At 39.2% G+C, this 20,822-nt stretch overlaps 1 protein-coding gene across 1 annotated transcript; it reads left to right on the top strand.

Moving 5' to 3' along the window:
- Positions 1-626: 626 nt before the first annotated feature.
- Positions 627-20,649, top strand: uba6 (ubiquitin like modifier activating enzyme 6). Its single transcript, XM_057330794.1, has 33 exons — positions 627-676; positions 1,404-1,486; positions 1,592-1,686; positions 2,415-2,443; positions 2,552-2,646; positions 4,111-4,222; positions 8,488-8,568; positions 8,668-8,790; positions 8,907-9,030; positions 9,487-9,590; positions 9,683-9,745; positions 10,040-10,116; positions 10,228-10,294; positions 10,390-10,533; positions 10,617-10,684; positions 10,764-10,842; positions 11,015-11,095; positions 11,179-11,256; positions 11,346-11,527; positions 11,602-11,707; positions 11,784-11,873; positions 16,310-16,390; positions 16,474-16,602; positions 16,737-16,788; positions 16,872-16,935; positions 17,032-17,101; positions 17,214-17,285; positions 17,372-17,495; positions 18,573-18,766; positions 18,853-18,980; positions 19,069-19,156; positions 19,265-19,359; positions 19,433-20,649. The coding sequence occupies exons 2-33, from the start codon at positions 1,449-1,451 to the stop codon at positions 19,578-19,580; spliced, it is 3,081 nt and encodes a 1,026-aa protein (XP_057186777.1). The 5' UTR covers positions 627-676; positions 1,404-1,448; the 3' UTR covers positions 19,581-20,649.
- Positions 20,650-20,822: the final 173 nt, after the last annotated feature.

Genomic DNA, 20,822 nt, shown 5'->3' with positions numbered 1-20,822 from the left:
GCAATACTCGCGAACTGCAGGTGCTGTGTGTGGAGAGAGAGAGGGTAACTAGAGTTTAGGGAGGAAACCCGTGCGTGGTCTGACGCTCTCCAGACAACAACATGCGCAAAGCAAATATGAAAGATAAAATGTTTTTTGATTGTTGCGGTTTTTCCTTTACATTCCAAAGTACTTTAACTGGCCACCAAACAGTGTGCATCTCAGTTTCTGGTATCAATAATATTGATTTACTTTCAGTCAATCATTAATCAGGTTATTTAGACTGTTTATTAAACTACATAAAACAATGCATTTTTTACTGAAAAAAACAGTATAAGCTAAAGAGCAGTTTTATGAATTAATAACTGAAAAAAATATATTGACTTACTTCTTTTGACACGTACATTTAAAACAAACTATGTACGTTACACACCATAGGACAGTTGTTATTTCAACAAATGTGGAAAAAAATAACAAAGAAAACAAAAACACTACTCTTGTGTATGTAGACGGTCTGTGCGTTAACAAGCAAACGAGTGTTAAAGTAAAAAAGTTGTTTTTTTGCCATTCAGCAAAACTAGCGGTTTATAACAGGTGTATCCAGTAGGTGGCGGTAGACAATTTTACCCATGAAACCCATTCGCACACGCGCAGTTGAAGAAGTGTGCTGCTCTCCGTTCCTCGCTCACATTGACAGGTAGCTACTTCACAACTCTCAATCCGTACAAATGATTAACACCTCGACTCACTGTAAACAAAAAGCCACTATAATCTTAAATGTGCATAAAGCACAGCCGTGGCGTCAGATTTTGTTTATCTTTTCATAATCAAATAGACGGGAGAATTCTGTGATAAGCTCAGCTAGCCGGTGTGCTAATGATTCATTGATATGAGTAAGCAATATGACAAAATGATGACTGTAAGACAAATTTAAAGCTCTTTGGTTTAGTGCGAGGCGTTTTTGTGATGATACGACCCATAGTATGCTTTAGACCTTTTCTTGTATGTTATTAAAAGCAAGTAGTTTGTATGTGAAAGGGATTTGACACAAGTTAGGTGTGTGTTGTGAATTATTTGAAAAGAATTGGTTTATTGTACTCTCACGTAAGACATCAAAGTGCATGCGACTGTCATGTCACTGCAGGCTAAATTGGTTGTCAGTCATTTGTTTGTGCATACCAAACTGGAAAATGGCTGCGATCCCATGTTTAAGCTGTTTATGTCCAGATCAGATTGTGGGTCAATGTAAGATGCTTCGTGTCCAAAGAGCCTGACAGGTGACAAGTGATATACGTACATGACACACCCAGATTTCTGCAGATCTGAATGCACTTTTTCATTTTTGTGAGTGATGCACAGAATATAATTAGGGCGAGGTCGTCTTGTATTTTACATGAAAGATAAGCTCTTTATTTCTCCTTCAGAACCTTAGAGAGGAACGCCTGTACACTCCCTCTCCTCCTCCCATTATGGCTGACTCCATGGAGATAGATGATTCTCTGTATAGGTAAGACTGAAACAGGATCAAGTTGAATCTCAATTAAACAAAGACAGTTTAGTATCATATCCAGAATGTCATAAGGATCAGCTCCTTAATGTGTGTGTTTTGTAGTCGGCAGCGGTATGTACTGGGAGACAGTGCTATGCAACAGATGGCCCAGTCTGCTGTGTTTCTTAGTGGAATGGGAGCTGTTGGAGTAGAAATAGGTGGGTGCTTCTAATATATCTTACCATATACCGCTTGAGTTGCTTTTACATACTGCCACAGAAAAAAACAAGAGACCATTCCACGTTTTTTTAATCAGCAATTTTAGATGTATTGTGGCCATTCCAGTCTGGTTTCTGTTGAATTTCAACAAAACCTCAGGAGTGACATAAAGTCACCCAACAGCAATGTGAAAGACTGACAGCATGACAAGACACATAAAAATAAAAATGTGATAAAATCACATGAAAAAATATTTTCCTAAATATGTGTACAAATAATACTGTTGTATTGCTTAAAAGTAAATATGAACTTGTTTTCTTTGCAGTATTTGAGGTCTGAAAAATACTTTTTCTGTTATTCCGTTTCTCCAGGTTTCATTTTCTGCAAATAGAAACAATATTTTTATTAGAAATTTGGGAGAAATATTGTTAGTAGTTCACGTAAGGAAATTTTCCTAAACACATCTATAAATAGTAAATTCTGAAAAACTGAAAACATTTTTGAAATGGTCTCTTAATTTGTCCGTGGCTTTATTTGCATGTATGGTTTATGATATCTAGAAGTAATATGAGTAATTAAAGAACACCTGAACTTTCATTACCAAAAGTTAAAAAAATCTATTTATACTGTACATTAACTGTACATCATTTATAATAGTCAGTGTTGTATATTATCTTTCTGTGCAAATAATATTTAATGTTTTACTAAAATTCCTCATGTCTTGCAGCAAAAAACATTGTTTTGGCAGGAGTGAAGGTGAGATAAATGTCTTTCTTATTCTCAAAAATCTTTTTTCTATATTACATATAACAATTAACGGTTTTCTTCTATGTTCTGAGACTTAATTTGCATGTGTGTTTGTAGGCAGTCACTCTCCATGACTGTAAGCGATGTGAAGTTCGGGATCTGGGCACCAACTTCTTTATCAGAGAGGAGGATGTACATAGCCAGAGGAAAAGGTGCAGTTATGTGAATTTACACAGACGCATGAAACTTCTGGAGAAACGAAATCTGCTCTGCTCGATTTATCCTTTATTGCTGCTTTTTGACATCGTTTCTTTGTATATATTAGCCACAAATAGCAGTGGCCATTGAGTAACTTGCAACTTTATGCAATGTATTATGCTTTAAAGTGGAAGTTCACCTAAAAATCAACTTTGTGTGATTTGTTTACTCACCGACATGACGTTAAACATGTTTAGAGAACTTTTTTGTGCTCTTCGGAGCACAAATAGAGATATTTAGGTGACATCCGAGAGATTTCCAGGCCCATCATGGTGTCAGTTTTTGCCAAGGTCCAGAAAAGTACTAAAGACATCGTTAAATTGGTCCATCCATGCATAGTGGCTCAGTTGAATATTTTTGAAGCGACGAGAATGCTTTATGTGCGAAAAACAAACTAAAATACCAACTTTAATCAATATATTCTCCTTTCTCTTGTCAGTGTATGGTGCGCGTTCGTGAGAGCACTTCTTCGTCTTCTGCATGTAAACCACAGGGCTCTCACTAAATCGTTGGTGTTTCGAGTCAGATCCATGGGCGTGGCTTGTTGGTTTTGACTAAATCCTTGGTGTTTCAAGTCTTACGAAACCTTTACCCTAACCTTACTCTAACCATCTAAACTACCTATGATTGTTAAAATTGCCAAAAAAAACACTGTTGACATTAGACTCGAAACACCATGGAGCCGTAAACACAGAGTTGCGCTTCCGCGTTGTGAGTCAGAGCGCCGGTGTCGTGCCGAAAACACACTCCCTGCCAGATTATGCACCCCCCTCCCCACAATGGTTAGGGTGAGGATTAGGTGTTAGGGGAGGGTTTAGGATTAGGATTGGGTGTGGGGAGGGGTTAGAATTAGCCAATCGGATAGCGTGTTATTGAAGGGGGTGCATAATCTGGCGGGGAGTGTGTTTTCGGCAACAACACCGGCATCCCCCACATGTGGCGTTCGGCACACAAACCTGTCTACTTTTAAAGTGCTCTCTTCCAAGAAGACGACGAAGTGCTCTCGTGAACGCGCGCCATACACTGACAAGACAAAGGAGAATATATCGATTAAAGTCGGTATTTTGGTTTGTTTTTCGCACATAAAGCATTCTCGTCGCTTCAAAAAAATTCAACTGAGCCACTATGCGCGGATGGACCAATTTAACGATGTCTTTAGTACTTTTTGGGACCTTGGCAAAAACTGACACCATGATGTCTATGAGGAGGCCTGGAAATCTCTCGGATGTCACCTAAATATCTCTATTTGTGCTCCGAAGACGCCGGAAGTTCTCTAAACATGTTTAACGTCATGTGGGTGAGTAAAAAATCACACAAAGTTGATTTTTGGGTGAAATTCCCCTTTAACTTTTTGCCGTTGTAAAGAATCAAAGTCAATTTTGCTTTCATTTTTGCATGTAATCCACTCTTTCTCTCAGGGTGGAGGCTGTCCATTCTCGAGTGGCTGAGTTAAACCCATATGTTCAGGTCAGCGTGTGCACTGATGTTCTGGATGACACCACGGACCTCAGCTTCCTAAAGAGATATCAGGTTTGTCTCCACTGAGAACACAAGAAAAAGTTTATAATATGTACTTTTATAGTAGTGATGCACGATATTGGATTTTTGCCGATATCCGATATGCCGATAATTTCCACCTCAATTAAGCCGATGCCGATATATGCTGTCTATCCACCGGGCGCTTTTAGCTGCGTATCCGCTGCGTGTCCGCTTTGGCCGCCTGAATTTGGTTATAGGCCTACTCTCCGTGACTGCTATAAAACAAAGGCAAGCAGTAATTATTATTAGTGTTAAGGGTGTAGGTTAACTTTTTTTGCACATAGCACTGGTGCTAGAGAGGTTTAAAGTTTGGTAGCACAGGCCAAACTGTAGGAGTATAAATCGTCTGTTGTCATTAAAAAAAATATGCAAGTACAGTTCATCATGAATAGACAGGTAACTGACAAAAGACATTAATGTTACATACAGATGACTAAATTATGGCCGTATCATTTTTAGATTACCTAAATTTGTTTGAATATTTCTCAGTTGTGTATTTTTCCTTTTAAACTATACAATAGCGGTATATTTGTCCACATAAATTACTGTAGTATACTATAGTAAACTGCATAGATACTTTTTTGAACTTTACTATAGTATACAGTGTTTAACAATTCACTACAAGGCCACTACAATTTTCTAACGCAAATACTATAGTACACCACAGTATTTTTTGACTGAGTGTTCAATTTAACAGGACTTTTATTTTGACGGGTCTTCGGGAAGACTCTAGTGATGGGAAGTTCGGATCATTTTACTGACTCGGATCTTTGAGTCTCGTTCAGCAAAATGAACGAATCTTTTTTCGAGTCATATCGTTCATTTCGTTCATTTTAGCAAAATGTAATTAAAATGTTACATGTTACTTTCCTAACACATCTACTCATTATGCAAACGTTGATCACATTACAAACAATACAAAACTATAATGCTATAAGAAACAGAAAAGATTAATTCATTGTTTACCTGGGTCTTTAGTCTATGATTAGCTCACCACACCTCTTATCTGACAAGTCCTCGGGTTTGACTCCTTCGTTCATCACGTGACAGCGTCGTAAGCTAAACCAATGCAGTCAGAGCCGGAAAGAGAATTGATTAGTTCACCTCTTGAGTCTTCGGGTTTGAATCGTTCATTCTTCTTGAATTCCAGTACAGGACCCATAGAATGTTGCGCAATGCGCATGCGCAACTGAATGAATCACTCCCTAAGACGACTCGTTCTTCCCGAGTCACATTAAAGATTCGTTCAAAATGAACGAATCGTTCAAGAACGACCCATCACTAGAAGACGCTTGTTTGCAGATAGCTTAACAGTAAAACGCTCATAAAATAAACTCACAGAGCAACTCTGACTGGAGAAGAAGTTCATGTGTTCACATTCTCATACAGTGCAGACGCAGATAAAATACTCGACCATCACTCGTGTTGTATGTTAAACTGTGCACGTAATTCATCCGGCACGCAGAACAGCCAGATGATATTTAAGTAACAGGATTCCGTGTCCGCATGTAGTTACATGGACTCAGTGCGATGCGGCATTGATTATTGTCACACACAACAAGCACCACCACGACAAACGCACTACACACAAACACACAGCTCTGTCTAATGCACATATTCTTATTATTCTACATATATGTCGCACTGTTGTAATTTTTTTTCAAGTTGTCCAGTCGGGCAAGTAAAGTTATCTCTCACTTGCCCATACAAAACATTCACTTGTCCCGGACAAGCGTTAATGTCGAGCCCTGCTTTTCACATTTTAAAATTATGATTTTAATGTTTAAATTTGTAAATAAATGTAATTTTAATTTTAAAACATTTGGAAAATGAATTTGGTGAATATTAATTAAAGAAGCAACAAGAACATTGGTGTCTTCACGGTCCGTGTAACGCTTTGCAGTTCTTTTTTCAATTTTTACCATCAAAATTAATCAAATGAAAATTGATTTCAAACTTTCATTTTCAATTTTCATGAGCACTTCACAAATGGATAATTGTCTCTCAGTTTCATTTTCAATTATACGTGTTTGGGTAATTGCTTCAGAATTTCAGATTTTCGAACAAACACAAAAATTACTTGTTTTTCCAATTTTACATTTATGTGCTTGCGCTTGTGCAGCTGGATCGTACCATTATCGCCGGTGGTAGGGGGTTACAGTGCGTACTACTGTTTATATCAGATCACCGTTACCTTTGCACGTTAAACACATTGTCTGGACAATGAGTGAGTGGAGTGCGCTTGATTCATATGAAAGTGTGATCTGTCGGTTGGTAGAATGTCCATCTAGAAAACATGTCGCTTTCACGGTTAATGTGTAGCCTAATTATTATGAGACGTCATATTATCCCTTTATAACAAGAAAATATATCATTTAAATGCCATATTATCCCAGGGACGTCATTTCCACTGGGGACAGGGGGGACATGTCCCCCTCACTTTTCAAAATCCCGTTCGTGTCCCCCTCACTTTCAAATGTGTTTATAATGATTTTTTAACCACACGCCGTCATCGCCACGGAGATGTAGCCTAGAAACGAGCAGGACACAGAGAGTCTGCCTGTGTCGATGCGTGCGTGGCCTGCACACTCTAAAAAAAGATCACTGAAAGATTGTTTTCAATCACGTGGTTTTGATATGAATTGAATAGAAACCTGTTTTTACATGGTCGTTGTTTCGGTAGGCTATGTTAAGCTGTTTCCTTATAATGGACTTCTGTGGGGAAGAAACGCGCAACGCGCGATTTATTACTTTTTTTTGTTTAATATGGACTCGTTCTTTTAACAGCAGTTAGTGTTTATGACAAGGCTTGACATGACAACTGTACGTTAAACCTCGTTAAGCATTTTAGAAAGTAATCCTCGTCTCCTTCCGACCGCAGATTCAGGTTTACAAGCCCAGTTTTCCTCTGTTTCTCAGTCAATACTCGCATTTCCCCCTTCATGAACATCCACTTTTGCTACACAATAAAAACACATTTTTGTTTAATCAATTTAAACAATCAAAAACAACGCAAAATATAGGTATTTTGAATTTGTGATAGGATTCAAATCAACAACATTTCTTCCCATTCTGTGTCCCCCCCACTTCTCAAACCAAAGTTACACTTGTATTATCCCATCAAAACGACAAAATATATTGTTTTAACGACATATGATCTTGTTATTATGACATAATTGAGTGGAAAAATAAAATGTATGTGGCAGCAATACGCCACCGTACGTAATATCTCGGGCTGCGACTGATACAAGTTATCCATCATTTCTACTTTTTGTGCGTGCACTCACTGCACTTGCTGCCCGGCCGTTCCCAATGACATACAGATCGCAGCATTGCCATCTACTGACTAAAACCAAAACGGCAACCGATGTCGAATAGATTAATGATTACAGACCAGACAGTAGTGTTAGTAAAATTTATTTAATACATGTGTAATACATAAGGGAGATAAATATGATAAGATAAACCATAGGCCTTTCATAACGCGACAGCGTTGTGGGTCCGTGGGCGGCTGTAGACTACACCACTACCACCGGCGATAATGGTACGATCCAGCTTCAAGCGCAAGCACATACGTAAATGTAAAATTGGAAAAACAAGTAATTTTTGTGTTTGTTCGAAAATCTGAAATTCTGAAGCAATTACCCAAACACGTATAATTGAAAATGAAACTGACAGACAATTATCCATTTGTGAAGTACCCATGAAAATTGAAAATGAAAGTTTGAAACCAATTTTCATTTGATTAATTTTGATGGTGAAAATTGAAAAAAGAACTGCAAAGCGTTACACGGACCTCTTCACACTGCCGTTTTGTAGTCTCCATTTCAGAGACGAAAGTCACAGGGCGGCGCGTTGCATATTATGCACGCTTGAGCTGAAGTTCAAAGTCTACTCCCGATGGACGATGGGCAGGATTCAACTTTATTTTTGCTCGGTGTTTTAGGTAAAAACGTTAATCAATAAATAGGCAGTGCGCGGCTAAAGGGCGCAGAGATGGATTTCTTTGCGCACTCAGTTAATGTAAGAATGTGCTGCTTTTACAAGCATGGTTTAATTACAGCTTCCTATCGGCGAGTCATATCGGCGTTATTTTCTTTATCGTTATTTTCTTTACCGATTCCGATAATTCATTTATAAGCCATTATCTGCCGATAATATCGTGCATCCCTATTTTATAGTATCCTGTCTTCTGAATGAAGATGATTCAGTATGTTCATATCGTATGTGACGTGTCTATTTGTTTATTCTTGTAGTGTGTAGTATTAACCGAGACGAAGCTGAACTTACAGAAACGTATCAGTCATTTCTGCCACGCTCAACAGCCTCCTATCAAGGTAAAACATTCCCAAACATAATATATAAACAGAACTGCATTTAAATTGAGATCTATTTGCATGTATGTGATGATATGATGTCATGGTGTTTTGGTGTAGTTCATCAGCTGTGACGTGTTTGGAATCTCCTCACGAGTTTTCTGCGATTTCGGGGACACATTTGAGGTTTCCGATCCGACAGGAGAGGAACCAAAAGAACTTTTCATTCAAACCATCAGCCAGGTAAATATCCTGATCCTTCAACTTTTTCTGTTGCATTCACTTCTGGTTGCTCTTATAGTCTAATAAACAGAATCTCAGCTACAATGCTCTGTCATGTTGTCTTCATCCAATCACAGGGCACCTCTGGCGTGGTTATGTGTATGGACAGCCGAACACATGGTCTTCAAACAGGACAGAGTGTGTGTTTCAAGGAAATAAACGGCATGACTGATCTAAATGGTACCACACACCAAGTTACAGGTACATATACAGTTAACACACCTTTGAGCTCAGGGTATTAGAGACATGTGAAAAGGCTTAAAGGTATAGTTCACCTTCAAAATGATAATTCTGTCATTATTTACATACCCTTTTTTCATTGCAAACCTGCTGAACACAAAAGAAGATATTTTGAGAAATGCCGGTAACAGAAAACCTTTGGTCCCCATTGACTTGCATTGGTTTTGTGTCCGTACTATAGAAGTGAATGGGGACCAATGGTTGTTGGTTACCAAAAATATCTTCTTTCGTGTTTTGCAGAAGAAAGAACATCACAAAGGTTTAAAATGACATCAGAGTAAGTAAATGATGACAGAATTTTCATTTTGAATGCAAACTATTCCTTTAAAGGTATAGTTTAGCCCAAAATAAAAACTATCTTCAGTTTTTTTTGTGCAGTTATTCCTTTAACAATCTAACTGTGGCTTGCGTGTACAGTTCTGTCTCCCTACAGTTTTGCAATTGGAGATACTTCATCATTCCAGCCCTATACACATGGAGGAATCTTTCGCCTGGTTAAGACCCCTAAAACCATCATCTTTGTATGTCAACGCTCTGAATCATTCAGTCAGTCGATCTGTATAATGATGGTGATGTACAATGAATGAACTGTTTCCTGTGTCCGTTTGTGTAGGAGACGATGGAACAGCAATTATCTGACCCTCAGCTTCTCACTCCAGACTTCAGTAAACCAGAGGTCAGAATCACAACCTCTCTCATTGCTAAAGAACATATGAAGAGTTTGTTTCCAAAATGAGATAACTCCATTTTTTAAATTGCTCAAAAATCATGTTTTTTATGATGTTATCATGTTTTTATTGTGTTAGTTAGCTGTATTTTTTTTAGTTATTATGGCTTAAATCAAAACAAACCAACTGCAGTTTGATTGATATTAATTGGAATGCATAATAATAGAAAATTATCTCATTTTGGAACCAAACTCTTCATATTCAGACACATTTCATCTTAATTCATGTTTTCGTTCAATCAGGTCCCTCTACAACTCCATGCCATCATGTTAGCTTTGGATGCCTTTTTGGAACAGCACGGCAGACTTCCCAACATTGGGTAAATAACTCTGAGACAGAAGCCTTGTATCTCCACTAGGAAATTCATTATTATTTTTTTGTCACGAGAAATAATGCTAATGCTAATCGAATATTTCTCTGGTCTATGTAGGTGTCTGCAGGACGCTGAACTTCTCTTGAAGATCACAGAGGAGATCAATAAAACCCTTAAAAGCAAGGTGAGGTTTTAACTAACACTCGTTCACTTACATGTCATTTCCTGTTGTGCACACATCACATATTTTTGTCTTTTAACTCAAATGTGTGTCGTCAGGTGTGTATAAATGAGGAGCTGGTGAGGTGCGTTTCTCGTTGTGCAAGGGGATGTCTCTCTCCTCTCGCCGCAGCGGTGGGCGGCATCGCTAGTCAGGAGGTGCTGAAGGCTCTCACTGGAAAGTTCACCCCTCTTCAGCAATGGGTAGGTCAAAGGTCACAAGTACTTTGTGCATTATGACATCATGATAAAGAGAGATGGGAATAATTTTGTGTGTGTCTATATAGTTTTATCTTGATGCAATGGAAGTAGTTCAGCCTCTCCAGTCTCTCCGCACTGAGGAATTTGCCTCGAGGTGAGCTTGACATCACATTTTTCTTTTTGGGTGTACTATCCCTTTAAATACTGATTTTGTCAAGCTTATGTGGTTGTAGGGGTGATAGGTACGATGCGTTGAGGGCGTGCATCGGGGAGTCACTGTGTTTGAAACTGCACATGTTTCATGTTTTTATGGTAAGTAAAAGATATTAAATAAATGGAAAATGCTTTTTAATTTTAAAGTTCAGTGTCACACATTAAAACCTAACCTTTTAAAAACACTTCTATTGGCTTTTAATGTTAGTGTGTATTGATTTCCTAGTAATATAGACAAGATGAACACACTGCTGATGCATTTAATATTCAGGTGGGCTGTGGTGCTATTGGCTGTGAGATGTTGAAGAATTTGGCACTGATGGGTGTGGGGCTAAACAGATGCTCGGGAGAGGTGAGGATACGCACCTGAGTGGACCTGCCAGCTTTTTATAAAAAAATGAAAATATATATCATGACTAATGTTTTTCTCTCTAGATTTGCATTACCGATCCAGATCTGATTGAGAAATCCAACCTCAACCGACAGTTTCTCTTTAGGCCTCAGCACATACAGGTTTTTTTTCTTTTGTGGTCAGCAAAGTTAAGACGTTTGCCCATCAGTGTTTCAGATGTTTTAACGTCTCTCTTTCTTTCTCTCTGTAGAAGCCTAAAAGCACTACAGCAGCAGTAGCTACATTAGAAATAAACCAAGAATTGCATATAGATGCCCATCTGAACAAAGTGTGTCCTGCTACAGAGGACACCTATAGTGATGTTTTCTTCTCCCATCTCAACGTGGTGGTCACAGCACTGGATAACGTGGAGGCAAGGAGATACGTGGATAGGTAATGCTTTGATTTTTGTTAGAGATTTTAACATGTTTTGCATGTGTGATTTATCTTTGCTTTTGAACTCGCAGTCGGAGCGTATCGAATCAGAAAGCTCTGTTAGACTCGGGTACCATGGGTACGAAAGGACACACGGAGATCATCATCCCAAATCTCACTGAGTCCTACAACAGTCATGTGAGTATATGCTATGTGCCAGTTTTGTTTTTGCTTTGCTTTGCTTTGTTTGTTCACACCTGTGTTTGTTTCTTAGAGAGACCCACCTGAGGAGGAAATTCCATTTTGCACTCTAAAGTCTTTTCCTGCTGTTATTGAACACACCATACAGTGGGCCAGAGATAAGGTCAGTAAACACACATATATTTCCATTTTAACCATAAACATTACTGAGCGTTCACACCAGACGTCATCAAATGGTTGTTTCTGATTTCTGACTCCTCTCGCTACGTCGTAATCACGTCACTACTAGAGCAAGCTCCTGATTGGTTAACGCGGCGCGAATATTTGTCACAGTTCAGATTTTTCAATTCGCGCGAATCACGCGTTAAGCCCCATTCAGACATCCAGAAACTAGCAGCTGCAGAGCGACGCGATCTCATTCATTTCAATGGAGAGCTGGCGACTTACGGCGACACGAGCAACAGTGACCGTTGGCGACAGAAATTGGGCATGTCCAGCGATGGGAGTCAAGCGACAAAAGTTGAGAATTGTTCAACTTTATGCAAATGATGAGCGACTTTCGCGAGCGACTACCAATTGGAGTAAAACAGTGGAGCTCACGTCATCCATCTCTCGTCAGTTACTGGAGGGTTTGTTCAAACTTTTACTAGGACAACCAAAGCTAGGAATGCCTTCAAACGATCTCATAGCAAGAGACAAGCGACACACAGTGACAAAGTCTCTGGCTGTCTGAACGAGGCTTTACGTGTGTCTAATCGCGTCATTCGCGCCGCAGGATGTCTATCGCGTCTTTGCATTGACTTAACATGTAAATCACTTGCGCTTAAAGGCCCGTTCAGATTGCGGGAGATGCGAAAAAGCGAAACGAATACACGACGAACCAAGTTTTCATATCAACGACGAAACGAATGTTCGCTTTCTTCTATTTGATGCCCGCACGGTAGATGGCGCTGATGGAGAATACATTTCACGCCTAAACATTAGGTGGCGCTCAACCGCTATTCAGGCTTTGGCTGCTGAGAAGAAGAAAAGCTTAAAGCTTAGCAATACAGGCTACTAGTACTGTTTGCTTTACGTACTTACAACAGCAGAACAAGAAATGGATTTCTCCAGCAGCAGCGAAGATGAGTTTATTGTTTTTTGCCTGAATGAGCAAAGGGAGAGAAAAAGATGATATTGGGTTCACCCTATTCTTGAGAAGAGAGAAGAGCACGGGGAGTTTAATAGATTGATCCAGGAGTTAAAACTGTACCACGATCGTTTTCATCGTTACTTCAGGACGATGGTCTTGGGGGTTAATTAGTTACCAAATGGCATTTGCATTGCAGCTGTACTATTTAAACAGTTGTAAAATATGTGTACACTTGACTTGATGTTTGTTTACATGTGCCTGTGCTTTCTACCTACAAGCAAAACTGCTTAGTTATTGTATATAAATAAAAATAAAGAAATTTGAAGAAACTGATTGTATTTGATGACTTTTACTGGTAGCGCCAATATATTTGTAATAATAATAATACATTTTATTTATAGGCGCCTTTCTTGACACTCAAGGTCACCTTACACTATTATCAAAACAACACCAATAAAGACAATCAAATACAATACATTTAAAAACACCATAAGGTTGTGGTCAAAGGGAGTAGTCTGTACTGAACAGATGGGTTTTGAGTAGGGCTGGGACGATATATTGAGTAATTTTTATGCTCAGTTTCTCAATGGATTACGGTTAAACGCCGCCACATCCAAAAGCCAGAGGGGCTCTCGAGTAGGCGTATTCGGACGCAACATTAGTATACGCACGTCTTAATCTCACGAGAAATTCTCCACCACCCGGATATTTCTCGCCTACTGTTTTATGAATACTGACGGATCGGACATACTATTCGTTCACCTACTACTTTTTGCCTACTATATAGCAAGGAAGTATGCCATTTCGAAAGCAGCCATAGTGATTTTAGATCGAGCGGTACTTCCTACTGATCAAAGAGCCGTAGTTCATGGAAGAGCTGTGCATAAAACAGAATTGAAGCCTTTGCGATTTCAGAATCGACATAGACAAGTATAATTACTGTAAATCGTGAAATATATCATCACAGGCCTAGTTTTGAGTTTAGATTTAAAATGTGAGAGACAGTTAGTGTTACGAAGCTCAGACGGGAGAGCATTCCAAAGCTGGGGAGCACAGCGACTGAAAGCTCTGCACCCCATAGTAACAAGACGAACAGAAGGAACAGAAAGATGAATAAAAGAAGAGGATCTAAGAGTGCGAAAAGGTGTGGCAATATGGAGGAGGTCAAGAAGATATGAAGGTGCAAGATTATGAATAGCTTTAAAAGTAAGGAGAAGTATTTTATAGTTAATACGATAAATGATAGGGAGCCAATGAAGCTGTTGTAAGATGGGTGTGATGTGATGAATAGAAGAGGTGCAAGTGATAATACGGGCAGCTGAGTTTTGAACCAGTTGCAATTTATGAAATGTTTTATGCGGAAGGCCAAACAAAAGAGAATTACAATAGTCTAAGCAAGACGTGACTAGACTATGAACGAGAATGGCAGTGGAGTGAAGAACGTAAACGGTTAATGTTTCGAAGGTGAAAGTAAGCAGACCGGGTAACATTAACATGGGATGTGAAAGAGAGAGTGCTATCGAAGATGACTCCCAGACTCTTAACCTGAAGAGGGGGGGAAATGGAGAAATTATCAATAAGAATAGAAAAGTTTTGAAGTTTGTTTAATGTTGAAACCTATAAGAAGTTCAGTTTTATTACTGTTTAATTTGAGAAAACTTGAAGTAAACCAGGTTTTTATGTCAAGTAGATTATTAATAAGAGAGGATGGAGGGAATTTAGAGTTAGGTTTGGTAGAAAGGTAGAGATGGGTGTCATCTGCGTAGCAATGAAAGTTAACGTGGTGTTTGCGAAAAATATAACCAAGAGGAAGAAGGTAGATAATAAATAGCAGTGGCCCTAGGACAGAGCCCTGAGGCACACCTGAATGAATAGGGACTATATCAGAGGTAAATGATTTTAATTGAATGAACTGAGTGCGGCCAGAGATATATGAATGAAACCATTTAAGGGGTATGTTAGTGATACCAATAGAAGAGAGTCTATCTAGAAGAATAGTATGTGAGATTGTGTCAAAGGCTTCACTCAAATCAAGCAGAAGTAAAATGGATAATGAACCAGAGTCAGCAGCTAGAAGGAGATCTTTAGTGATTTTGAGTAGTGCTGTTTCTGTGCTGTGGAGGGGACAGAATATCCCATACTACAACATAACATGGGAATTGTATTCATATGAAAGATTATTTATATACAGTATATTAGTTTATATATACTGTTTATACTTTTATATTTGAATGCCACCTCAAATTATGCCACAGAACTTTTTTGTCCTGGTTTTTGTAGTTGCTGTGACTTTTTTCAAAAAGTTCTGTCTGTTCTGACACCAATGACAGTAACAACTCGACATCTATTCTCTCACAACAGCTTTCTGAGCCTTTAGCGCCCCCGCGTGCCCTCAGTGGCTCTAGGCGCGTGACGTAAAATGCTCAATTCTTATTGGACGGTCCGTTTCGTCGCTTTGCGAATGAGGAAAGATTCGTCGCACTAGACGAAAAAAAAACCTTCGCTTTTTTGCCGAGCGGATATTCGCGGTCTATATGAAAAACTTCATAAGAATCTATTGTTTTTGTTCTAGAACATTATCGTGACGAACATACGCACCGAATATTCGCGGGCAATATGAACGGGCCTTTGCAACATAAGTGTCATTCTTCAGCTTAATGTCCCTTTAATAAACTGTGTTTGTCCAGAGGGACCAGTATACTTTTACTATTTTGTGATTTTCACGAAATCTTGGTTTCAAGATGTCAAACATGATTTTCTTAAAAACACTTGCATCAACACATTTCCTTTTAATTCATTAAAACAAGGTATGACATGTTTAAAAGCATTCATTTGAAAACTTTAACTGACAGTTTTTACAAAAAGACCGTATCTATTTTAACCATTTAATAGTATTTAAAACGAATATTACAGTTTGTTTTAGATGTAATGCAATGTGTCTACAAAACGCTGTATTTTCCACATACCGTGCATGTTTGTATCTCCTCTTTGCCCCGCCTCTCTGAAACGTGCAGATTTTATACAAAGCTCATCGCTCTGAAAAGCGAGGTGTGCTATGATTGGCCAGTTAACTAGTGCGTAGTGATTGGTCGAATACTGCAAGCGTGTGACGGAAATGTAACGCCTCTTACCATATTTGGAACATCATGTTCCAAATCAATTGTACTGACAGGTACGCTCACCTTACTTGCGTATACATTTGGGCGGTCTTAGTCAAATCATACCACGAACTGACGTAGATTTGTGGGGGTTGGTTACACGAGGCGTTTCAGGCAGTTCTGGGTGAGCATTCGCTTTTAGATAGAATGCATCTTTTGTTCCGACACTTTCATTTGTGCAATTTTACGTGTCTAATACATGCATGGGCAACTTATAACACACCAAAGACACAGAAAAACACGTGTTCGCGCCATATGACCCCTTTAAATGAGTGTTCTGATGTATGTTCTTGTGTTCGGCGTGTGTAGTTCGAGAGCGCTTTCTCCCACAAGCCCTCCATGTACAACATGTTTTGGCAGAGTCATCCGTCACCACAGGATGTGCTGCAGGTGAGAATATACACAACACGTTTATCTAAACCCTCTGATTCATCCAGTGCCGTCGTCTGATTCCATTGCTTCTGTGTGTGTAGAGGTTGATGACTGGGGAGAGTATGGAAGGATCATTTCAGGTCATTAAGCAGTTGAGTCGGAGACCCACCCACTGGGATCAATGTCTAGCACTCGCTCGGCTCAAATTCGACAAGTACTTCAAAAGAAAGGTACTGGAACCAGTAAAACTGCCAGTAAAACCCGGTTAAACGGTTATTAAAGTATACAAATTTTGCAGTCCACTGTAGTATTCAATGTGAGCATAATGTGTTTACAAAGTTCCATTATTACTTTGACATTTCAGGCCTTACAACTACTGCACTCATTTCCACTGGACACACGGCTAAAGGACGGCAGTAAGTCACAATATTTACTCGCTCATGGACAGAAGCTGCTTGCAAAGTCATCCGCTCATGTGTTTTTCTCCCTCTGTATTCAGGTCTGTTCTGGCAGTCACCCAAACGGCCGCCATCTCCTATAGAGTTTGACCTCAATGACCCGCTGTCAGTGTCTCTGCTGTTTATAAACTCTCCCTTTCTCTCTCTCAATGATGTGTGAAGGTGTTTGTTTGATGCAATTCATCTTTTGTCCTCCATCAGGCATTATAGTTTTGTTGTTAGTGCCTCTCGCCTCTTCGCTGGAGTTTATAATATTCCATATTCAGAAAAGGTGACAGGAATATTTATACATTTTGCTTATAGGTTTGATCATTTGATCATTTTTGTTGTTGTTGCGCTGTCGAGTCATTCTTGAAATTGTTTCTCTGTTGAATCATTTATAGAGTCTTTCCTATGAGGCTGTGTCGAGGGTTTTAGCTGGAGTGGATGTTCCTGAATACAAACCAGCTGAAAAGGTATCTGGTATTTAAGAGTTACTCCAATAAAGCCAAACTGCTTTCTTTATCTTTAGTAAATCACTGTTTTGTATGTTTTGTGTTAGCATATAGAGACAGATGAGAGCATTAAGAAGCCTGATCAGGTGAAAGTGACGGTGAGCAGTGAACAGGAGAGGGTGGCCATCTCACAGCTACAGGAAACTATCAGCTTAAACTTTATAACAGCAGGTTGGTTTGCCACACATGTTTATGTGACACGTAACTGCCACAGGAACCAAAAAATGAGATTTTTAAGATAAGTTGTCAAGGGGTTTAGTGGTGATCAAAGAGGTGGGCATACTGTCAGTGTATCAAGACAGTATGATCTGTAAATGTTAGTCTTTCTTAGTGTATAAAGTACAAGTAAATGTTAGCAAACAGACTTTTTTTACAGTTCTGTATAGGGATGGGTACCGAGAACCGGTACTTTTTTGGACCGGTACATAATTGGGTCGATACCAGAGTATCGATAAGCTTCATGACAAACGATACTGTTATCGATACTTGCGTTGTTTTATCTCTGTGTATTCATGTGTTAAATGGCGAATTAGAGGCTGCTGCCTGTCATTTTCCATCCCTGAATGATGTCCGAATGGCCGAAGTTTGCTCGACGTATGTGTGATATCTAGGGTCATATGATTTCCGTGATGTATTTGTAATCTGCTTGTTTTACGTGTTTATGAGTGAAAGAGTGGCATGGTTGCACTTGTGGAGCTTTCAGCATCCGCGTTTCACCACGAGGAAGCTTCCGTCAAACACCCCTTTTTTTTACAATTATAAAGCATTTAATAACCCTTAATAATGCATTATACCTAAAGGCTTTAAGTAAAGTCTTACTGGAAAAACTACTATGATAGTCAATAGGGCCCCAGAACTGTTTAGTTTTCCACATTCTTCAAAATATTTTTTGTGTGTTTAACAGAACAAAGAATTTTATACAGTTTTGGGACCTTTAAATATAAGGGGCTTTCAGAGTTCCGGAACATCTTGCCAGAAGTTCCCGCTTTTTGTTGTGTTTACTCATTCCGAAACTTTGTTCGGAAAGCGCCTGTTGTTGCGGACGATGGGGGGGCTTTCAAGTCAAAAAGGTTGAGAGCCACTGCTGACCATTATGTGTTGTGTGTTGTTACAAAAAGGTAAAAATCTATGCTGACAAGTTTGTATCTTAATTAAAATATTTGTTTTTGGGTGGATATTTGCAAAATCCTTCAGGTATATGGTCATACATTAGCCCGCAACTAAACTCTTTTTTTTGTCTGTCTTTAGAGAGACTACGCATGACTCCGTTGTTCTTCGAAAAGGATGACGACTCAAACGGGCATATGGATTTCGTAGCATCAGCGTCTTCTCTTCGGGCTCGTATGTATGCCATCGAAGCCGCTGACCGACTGCAAACCAAACGGATTGCAGGCAAAATCATCCCGGCTATCGCCACATCCACTGCTGCTGTCGCAGGACTGGTGAGAAAGAAACATCCAATGGATCTTCGCTATTGCTTTAAATGTTTTATATGTCAATGAATAAACATCATTGCGGTTTCGTGTAGGTGGCAGTGGAGTTGATCAAAGTTGCCGGTGGTTATGGATTTGAATCATTTAAAAACTGCTTCTTCAACCTGGCCATTCCAGTAGTGGTGTTGACAGAAACAGCTCAGGTCAAGAGAACCCACATCAGGTGACAAACACACAAGCATGCATTGATCAAAAACATGGTCAAAAAAAGCACGTTTCACAATTTTGTACGCTTTGCTCTTTTTGAGCAGAGCCGGTATTTCCTTTTCTATCTGGGACCGTTGGACCGTCTTTGGTCATGAGGACTTTACCTTATCTGGTTTCATAAGTGCAGTCAGGGTAAGTAACACGCAATGAATCATCTGAATAGCATCTTTATGATCTATTTGTTTCAATGAATGAGTCGCATTGTAAGTGAGAATAAGCTGGATTGTACTTGACTTTCAGGAGAAGTATGGAATTGAGCCCACTATGGTCGTTCATGGAGTAAAGATGCTATACGTTCCGGTCATGCCCGGCCATCACAAAAGACTCAAACTGACGTAAGACCCTCTTCTTTAGTTACAATTATTCTTCTCTTCTACATTTCCATAATTATTTTCGTTTTCACCGCAGAATGCATAAACTGATCAAGCCCTCAGCAGGCAGGAAGTATGTTGACCTCACTGTATCATTTGCCCCTGAGGTGGACGGTGATGAAGATCTGCCCAGTCCCCCAGTGCGCTATTACTTCACTCGAGAGAACGAGAGCAACACAGCCTGACACACCCACACTCTTTCTCCTCTTTCTCGGCCCGTGGACCACTAGTGGAGTAGCACTTACTTAATCTGTCTCGATGTATATAGTGAATTTTCATTTTCTACTGGTTTATTATTTTATTGCACAGTGTTGTCTGTGCAGATGCCTTAAGATAATTATATTGTGCTTCAATGTGACAATAATATTAATTATACTATTCATGCTCTGAAGAGTAAAAGGAAAACATTGTTTACATGATCGCCCCAGGGCTTATTATTACTCTTGTGTATGTTTGTCCAGGTGAGTTAGTAGAAGGCTTCATTCTATTCTCATGAATCAACAGTCATTTATTTGCACATTAGAAAATGTTGCGGGAGGGTTAGTTAATGTTATCGGTCACTGTAAGCCACATAAACGCCAAAGATTTTGATCCTGGTTTAAAATGTTCAGCGACGTTTAGAGGTTCACGACTGACCTCTGTGTTCATTGTGGCCGTCATGACCTTAGTTGAAGTGAAGGCACATCAGATCAAGATATTAAATGTTGTCACATCTACTATTGCCGTTTCGGAAGGATGACATTTTTGGCTTGAAGGCGTAAAAAATATATCACCACCACAGTGCACGTCACATGACAAGTCTTTTTCATATTGGAAGTCTAATCCGTGGAAGTCTAATCACATCAAAACCAGGCTTTTCACAAGTTCCCAGCTGAACCGCCGACTTGGTTGATGTCACTGAGTCATCCTGAAGTGTCCTCCAATAAGGCTGACTGAACTAAGCGGTTCAATTTTGTTTGGCGTACAAGTGAATGACAGTAAACAGAAAAAATGAGACGCGTATATAGGACCTCCAAACTAACAGGTAATATTGTGGCAGAATCACAGAGAAAAAAATGATTTTAAATCGTAAAATCGTTTTAAGATCCCTTTAAAAAGACAAACTTTGAGTTGCACAGAATTCTCGATCATGATGTCCATTTACAGTTTCAAGGGAAATCTAAAGGAGTTCAACCAGGTGATATTTGAATAGCTGTCCTTGTGACTACAGCATTCAACAGAATTACAAATAAATTTGAAATTTGAAGTCCAAATGGAGCTTTTGTCCATTATTTTTATAATGAAGTGTCTTAACATATGAAGGTATTTTACGGTGATGTTTAAAGATTAAAGAACTGATGAGCCAATTTGGGTGCTTAACTGAAAAAACACTTTTCAGGCAGGGAAACAGTTTTTACAATACAAATTTTTCCTTTCAGGTTTTCACA

The sequence above is a fragment of the Triplophysa rosa genome, linkage group LG4, assembly GCF_024868665.1.
Source record: "Triplophysa rosa linkage group LG4, Trosa_1v2, whole genome shotgun sequence".
Classification (NCBI taxonomy): Eukaryota; Metazoa; Chordata; class Actinopteri; order Cypriniformes; family Nemacheilidae; genus Triplophysa; species Triplophysa rosa.
The sequence above is the reverse complement of the archived record's forward strand: the minus strand, read 5'-3'. Positions and strand labels throughout refer to the sequence as shown.